General features: G+C 38.1%; 2 protein-coding genes across 3 annotated transcripts in view; one reads left to right on the top strand and one right to left on the bottom strand.

Annotated features, from left to right (window-relative positions):
- The window catches only part of LOC144955855 (serine/threonine-protein phosphatase 2A regulatory subunit B'' subunit delta-like), a 237477-nt gene that overhangs the window by 155499 nt on the left and 73734 nt on the right, over positions 1-8244 (top strand). The gene's annotated exons all lie outside the window — the stretch shown is intronic.
- The window catches only part of LOC144955947 (serine/threonine-protein phosphatase 2A regulatory subunit B'' subunit beta-like), a 32099-nt gene continuing 28679 nt past the window's right edge, over positions 4825-8244 (bottom strand). Inside the window, 2 exon segments of the mRNA XM_078886208.1 lie at positions 4825-5262; positions 6027-6130. Of these exon segments, the coding sequence (XP_078742334.1) occupies positions 5112-5262; positions 6027-6130 (255 nt within the window). The 3' untranslated portion in view covers positions 4825-5111.

Here is an 8244-nt window from a genome sequence, read left to right as displayed (position 1 = left end):
GTTTCCCCTTTATCAACAAAACAGGATGAATGACACACTGCAAACGAATGCCACAGCCCCATTATCTCATTCGTCTGTAAAATAAATTCAAGCAAAATGAAATAAAACAATTTTTTTGTTTATTGGTGTTGAATGACTGTTAAATAAAAATATGCAGCTATGTGAAATGTGGTATGACACTCGCTTTCAGATCAGAAGGTCCTGAGTTCGAGCCTCGCTCAGGGCATAGTTGGGTTCTTGGAAAAGGCTCTTTACTCCCATTCTCTCACCGTACTCAGGTGTAAAATGAGTACCTGACCGTTAACAGCGTTGTCTCTGTCCGAAAAAAAAATAAATAAACATCGCCTTACAGATGTCATGTCTTGTCCTGAATGTTAAATGTTGCTGTTGGATCGGGACCCTTTGTAATGGGCTTGAGCACGTTTAGTGGATATTGTGCTATATAAAATCTCAATTCAATTTATTTCATGCTATAGTAGTATAGTGCTATAGTGGGGGGCGAGTGGCCGAGTGGTTAAGGCATTGCACTGTGACCCGGAAGGACCCGGGTTCGAGCCCCGCTTCAGGCACTTTCGTTTTTTTTCCTTGAGCAAGATTATTAACTTTTGAATACATTTTCTTTCTTTTGGGGCACTCTTCACCAAGGCATAACACGATTTGACAGAATAGGTCACAAATAAAAGGGGTGACATTTTGATACTGCAGCTCTGTGATTTATTTCAACACTGGTCACGGCTTTGGGGATGATTTTTGGTGATTTCGGAAAACATAAACATGGTGACTCATGATGAATGGTGATGACGATGTTGATGATGATGAAGATGATGATGATGATAATGATGATGACAATGACCATGATGATGATGATGATGGTGAGTGATGATGATGATGATGATGATGACGATGATGGTGAGTGATAATGATCATGATGGTGATGACGCGCGATGATAACGATAATGACAAGATAGACAATCCAACACACACCAGACAATCACCACTGTCGCTGACAACAGCAGTGAGTGAGATGATAAAGATGACAAAAGTAATGACAAAAAACAACCACTGCCCAATAATAATGATAAAAGTTCCTCTGGTAAAAATGATACCCTTTGTAAAAAAAACAAACAAACAAAGAAAGAAACAAAGAAACAAAGAAAAAAAAACCACAAAACAAATGAGCAAAGAATGAATGACACACCACAAACACACACACACACACACACACACACACACACACACACACAAACTGAAAACCAAATCCTTACAACATTATGATTAAAGCACCATTTAACATTGGAAGGGAAACAAGCCTGTAAGAATTGGTCGACGACGGATCCCAGCAGGATCGTAACTTGTTTTTGTTTGTTTTTAAGGGTTTTACGGCGCTTGCAACACATTTAGGTTATATCAGCGCCAGTAAAAAGGAAGAAAATGAGATAGTAAAAAGTTTTAGAATTACAATTAAAGCATCCAAGAGAAAGTAAGACAAAGGGGAACTGGGAACAAATAGGGATCAGATGTAGATTCCAAGAGCATACCACCAATGTACTTAGTTTGAAATCACCTATAAGTCTCATCCGGACACAAGCACAAAATCCAACAAAGAGGAACACACTCAAATGCTTACATTATACATTGAAAATGACAAATAAAATAATACATAACAGAGAGATGATTTACAAGGAAAAAAATATCATCTCCCAAAACAATAACTATGCATTTGACTGTTTCCCTCTCAGCCAGGACTCCGACGAGGGCCCGGAAAAAACAAAGTAATCTCATTCCAAGACAAAGACAGAAAGCTTGTTGGATAAGATATAAGGGGATAGAAGACACAGTATGTACCTCCCTGCCCGCTATGGGAGGTCAGGATCCCCACCCAGGGATCGTAACTTATTATAGGTCAAATTATTTGAGTTTTAAACAAAACAACTGTGACTATGGACTTCTTTTCTAGTGCCATGTTTTTTGGTTAACCTCTCAAACTTAACAGACATGACAATTTTTTTAAAATTCGCAATGTTTAGGAAATAGTTAAGTTAAAAATTCAACAATTTATTATCCTTTAGCAATGATTGATTGAGCTGTTGAGGCTGAGCTGCTATCCAAATCCACACTCCCCACTCCAGCTACAATCCAAATCCACACTCCCCACTCCAGCTACTATCCAAATCCACACTCCCCACTCCAGCTACTATCCAAATCCACACTCCCCACTCCAGCTACTATCCAAATCCACACTCCCCCACTCCAGCTACTATCCAAATCCACACTCCCCACTCCAGCTACTATCCAAATCCACACTCGCCACTCCAGCACTATCCAAAATCCCACACTTCCCCACTCCACCTACTATCCAAATCCACACTCCCCACTCCAGCTACTATCCAAATCCACACTCCCCACTCCAGCTACTATCCAAATCCACACTCCCCACTCCAGCACTATCCAAATCACACTCCCCACTCCAGCTACTATCCAAATCCACACTCCCCACTCCAGCTACTATCCAAATCCACACTCCCCCTCCAGCTACTATCCAAATCCACACTCCCCCCCCCCCCCCCCCCCCGAACCTGCCAACCCTTCACATTCCAAAAGTGGAATCAGACAGAACGCCTAAAAATAGGAATTCCACCTCTCTCTCTCTCTCTCTCTCTCTCTCTCTCCCCCCCCCCCCCCCCCCCTCCCGCCCCTCTCTCTCTCTTTGCTCTTTTTTTTTAATTCTTGGCATTATCATCATTTTTGTAATTCGGAAATTTAGAGACAACTGCGGAATAGTACAAAATGGGAAAAGTGAAAATAGGAATGATTCCGCCAAAAGTGGAAGAGTTGGCAGGTATGCAACCCCCCCCCCCCCCCCCCCCCCCCCCCCCCCACCCACAAAATACATCACCAGTGCATTCCGACCGATTCAAAAACAATAAATAAATGAGGTCAGTATGATAACGAACATTTGATTGTGGTCTGCTCATCTTGCTTCTATTTCATACATTGTGTGAAGTACTCATAGAGATAGGCCTAGGAGACACGGCAGCTTTAGGACTTACTTATCCGAACCAGCGACCACCTGAGCTCTAGCCCTTCGGTCTTGTGCCATGACGTAGAAGTTAGACGTCTTTTGTAGTTGTTCCAGGTGACTATAAAGTGTGTTACTGATGCTTGGATTTGGTGGGAGGAATGTGCATCTCAGGTCTTCAAGAGGTTGACATTCAAGCAAGTGGTGTGTTACTGTTTCATTGGGGTGTTGACATAGGGGGCAGGAAGGGGATGTGTCTTTTGTAATTTTGCTTAAATGGTTGCAGCTTTAGGACAAAAGGACATGTTATAGTTATACATTTCATTACATTCACATTATCCATACTTTTACCACCTAGTTATTTGCTAACTTATTATCATGTCTGTTCAACACGTCAGTACAAAAGATGTCCTTGGATGAATAAAGTACTATCATTATAACTATTTTAGGTGTCGGTTTTTTTAACTCTTTCGAGTTCATGTGCATGGAAAATCAAACAAATTTGTTCAATTTTCCATGAGGATGAACTCGAGAGAGAGTTAATAATCATATTCAAGTCTCATATGTGTGACTGTAAATTCTATATTTAGCATCAAGTGACAGAGCATCTTATATTGAGATATTCGCAACACGGAACCAGATTCAAGCTGAAAGACAAACACATTACAACACTTTCCCTAATCGGGGGTTGTAGAAATAAACTAGTGGGGGGGGGGGGGGGGGGGGGTTGTAAAAATAAACTAGTGGGGGGGGGGGGGTTGTAAAAATAAACTAGTGGGGGGGGGGGGGGAGTGGGGGAGAGAAAGGGGATGAGGCAACCTAAGTAGCCGATGGAGAGCTTGATACCTTAATTAAGTGCAATGCCAATCAAATAAATATCAGTTCCTAATTAATGAATACAGTTGAAGGCAACCCATACAATTATAATTCTATAATTAGAAAACAATAAATACGGTAGTCAATGATACGTGATGACAGAATTGGCCAAAAGAAATATAAAGAAAAAAAATTCTAATTCAGGGCCGATTTTACACCCACCCCCCTCCCCCCCCCCCCCACCAAATAAAACACCAAAAACCAAAAAAGTTTGGTCAACTAAAATGTGACCTAACATCTCAAAATGCTATTACATCAGGGGTGAGCAAAATGCCAAAAAGTGATTTTTAAATTGTAAATGGAAAAAAAATTCAATTTTCATTATGGTAGGAAACTATAATATTCATGTAAATAAATCGTCAAAATGTAACCAAAATTTCATATTTACCATCGTAAATTCAGTTGGGTTTTTTTTTAGCATTATTTCAGCCCGATATAAAATACCATTTTGAAGCAGTGGATCATGAATACTTAGTATGCTAAAATAAATTATCAAGCAAAGCCAAAGGTAGAAAATCAATGGGAAGACAAGTTAACCTGTCATAATATCATCATTTCATACAACACGACTTCATCATTTCATACAACACGACTTCATCATTTCATAAACACGACTTCATACTTCATCATTTCATACAACACGACGACTTCTTCTTCTTCGACTTCTTCTTCTTCGTAACAGAGGAAAATCCAAAAAAAATATATACAAAAGTACAACCGTAAGAAAGAAAATGACTCTTGAGAGCGTATGACTAAAACTCTAACAACAATGTCGAAGCGAGAAATGACTATGATACAATGAAATTAATTTGTATGAAGAAATGCAATCTTTTGGATAATGTGACTGATGAATTTGAAAAATGGGGGTGAAAAGGTGTGGGGGGGGGGGGGGGGGGGGTGAGTGAGTGAGAAGAGAATAAATAAACAAACAAATCATCTATTTTTGTACATAACATCTCCTTGAATCGTCACGTCTCCATTGTACAACAGACCATAGACTTCGGATTCTGTCTATTATGAATACGGCCCTCAAAAGAAGACGAATTCAACAACCAACATTCCAACAGAATTGATAAATAATCCCATGCCTTCTTTCGCCCCTTCAAAAATATAAAATGGGAGGACCGTTCAAAACAGCCCATTGATGATAACAGAAACAAAGTGACTAACTAACTAACTCCGTAGTCGAGGTCAAAATCCGAGTTTGTTGTTCGTGTTACTGAAATCGTAGATGTCGTCTTGGGATGTTGGTGTGGAAACCGCCTCGTTGATGGATGGTGGAGGCGGGGCCCGATTCCGTGATTCGCAGCATCTGCTCTCTTAATACTTCGTCTTCGTCTTCTTGCTCAAAATCGTCCTCATAATGCCTGATAAATAAATAAATAAAATATAAATATATAAATAAATAAATAGATAAAAAAATAAATAAAATATAAATATGTAAATAAATAAATGAATAAATAAATAAATAAATGAATAAATAAATAAAATATAAATATATAAATAAACTTTTATTCATCCAATTGGTTTTACAAACGTGAATTACAAGACTGAATCAAAGAGTGTTGTATAATAATATATTTACACAATTTTATAAAGCAATTAACTAATTGAAACATGAAATAAAAGTAACAGTAATAGTAACAGTAAAAATGCATCTATAAAATCAATGATAATGCATTCAAAATATATTAATATATTTTGTATAACACATAAATATCATATATAAAACAGAAAAAAAGCAAGAAAAGAAATACCCAAAAATATGTTTTTAAAATAAATTATATATATATATTTGATATATATATATATATATATATATATATATATATATATATATATATATATATATATATATATATATATATATATATATATATCAAACATAGCCCAAAATGCATGAGAACCAGTCCATACTCCACAACAAGCGACATTGCTGATAATGGGAGGTAAGGGGAGGAGATACTGCTTTAAGAACAGGGAATGTATTTGGTTACCATCCATGAGCATTGGGTTCGAACACACTTTTTTGGTTCTCCAAAGAAGCAGGCCAAGAATCCAGCGAGCACTATAATAATAATATCCATTTTAGTTGAATGCCTATCAAAACGATGCCACTACTCTAGCTCACCCTTCCTCCATGTCTCCGCTGCCCTCGTCGGCCACCAAGACATCGTATTCCTCTTCAGCAAATCGGTTCCAATCGTTGATCTCGACTGGGTCAGCATTCGGATCCTGAATGAAAAAAAAAAAAAAAAAATTAATAATGAATAAAATTAGAATTTAGTCATGCCCGAGGGGCAATAACCCAAGTGTCAACGACAGAGCAGGTCAACAACGTGTTGGTTAAGTGGTCTAGTGGTAGGACACTCGCTTTCGAATCGGAAGGTCCCGGTCATAGTTGAGTCCTTGGAGAAGGCTCTTTACTCACATTCTCTCACCGTACTCAGGTGTAAAAAGAGTACCTGGCCGTTAACAGCGTTGTCTGTGTCCGAAAAAAAAAAAGTGCAATATCATTAACTGGCGTCATGTCCTGTCCTTCATGCTAAATGTTGCTGTTGGCCAGGGATACCTTGTAAAGCGCTTTGAGCACGTTTAGTGGATATTGCGCTATATAAAAGCTCAATTTAATTTAATTTTAAAAAGTGTCCTTGGGTGAGGTGACTCCCTCAAGGTCACACAGCACTGGTAGGAATCAAAGCAATGAGCTCATCTTTCCCCCACAAATTCAACACGGATCAAAATACAACTTAAATTATTATTTTTTTTAGGCACTTGGCTACTAAAATATGGGAAGTTAATAATAAAGATTGCAAGGACAAAAAAAATAAATTTTTAAATATTAATAATAATGTTAATAATAACAATAAAATAATAATAATAATAAAAATATAATAATAATAATAATAATAATAATAATAATAATAATAATAATAATAATAATAATATAATAATAATAATAATAATATTAATAATAATAATAATAATAATAATAATAATAATAATAATAATAATAATAATGATGATGATGATGATGATGATGATGATGATGATGATGATGATGATGATGATGATGATGATGATGATGATGATGATAATAATAATGGATGGCCTTATATCACCCGCTATCACCACTGTGTGATGGTCAATGCAAGTTACAAATTAATATACAAAAGTTACATATATAAAACGTATACCACAATGATGATATCAATAGCAGCATAGTATGTCATATCGTATCAATATCATGAAAATGTCACGGTAAAAAAAAGGTAGTGCTTTAACAATGATTTAAAACTATCAATAGATTTTGCTTGTCTTATCCTTCTGGGCATGTCATTCTGCACAAGGAACCCAGTGTGGGTAAAGGAACGACCGCCAGAAAATTAATGATTCTAATTATTTCTAAGCGTAAGCTTCGTTTTGTCAGTAGAGGATCGTAAATTCCTATTTGGTCCATGTAATATTTCTAACGCACTTTTATTGTAGTCAGCTACTATTTGTTTGTTTGTTTTGTTTTAAAGGGTTTTACGGCACTTGCAACACATTAAGGTTATATCAGTGCTAGTAAAACAGAAGAAAATGGGATAGTAAAAAGTTCTAGAATTACAATTAAAACATCCAAGATAAAGTAAGACAAAGGGGAACTGGTTTAAATAGGGAACAGATGTAGATTCCAAGAGCATATCGTCATTGTTTGAGATCACCTTAACATCTCACCCAGACACCAGCAAGGATTCCACAAAGAGGAATACACTCTAATGTTTACATAACAGAGAGATGATTTACAAGGAAAAAAATATCATCTCTCAAAACTATAACTATACATTCGACCGTTTCCCTCCCAGCCAAGGACTCCAGCTAGGGTCAGGACAAAAGTAAGTAATCTCATCCCAAGACAAAGACATAAAGCATTTTGGAAAACAGACACAGGGGGAATAGAAGACACAGCAAGTACCTCCTGCCCACATTGATGGAGGTCGGGAACCCCACCCAGATACAGGGGGATAGAAGACAGCAAGTACCTCCCTGCCCACATTGATGGAGGTCGGGAACCCCACCCAGATACAGGGGGATAGAAGACAGCAAGTACCTCCCTGCCCACTGTGGGAGGTCGGGAACCCCACCCAGATACAGGGGGATAGAAGACAGCAAGTACCTCCCTGCCCACTGTGGGAGGTCGGGAACCCCAACCAGATATAGGGGGATAGAAGACACAGCAAGTACCCCCCTGCCCACAGTGGGAGGTCGGGAACCCCACCCAGATATAGGGGGATAGAAGACACAGCAAGTACCCCCCTGCCCACAGTGGGAGGTCGGGAACCCCACCCAGATATAGGGGGATAGAA

The sequence above is a fragment of the Berghia stephanieae genome, chromosome 10, assembly GCF_034508935.2.
Source record: "Berghia stephanieae isolate SIO BIC M18660-M18661 chromosome 10, UCSD_Bste_1.3, whole genome shotgun sequence".
NCBI classification, from domain to species: Eukaryota; Metazoa; Mollusca; class Gastropoda; order Nudibranchia; family Aeolidiidae; genus Berghia; species Berghia stephanieae.
This window is presented reverse-complemented; position numbering and strand designations above follow the sequence as displayed.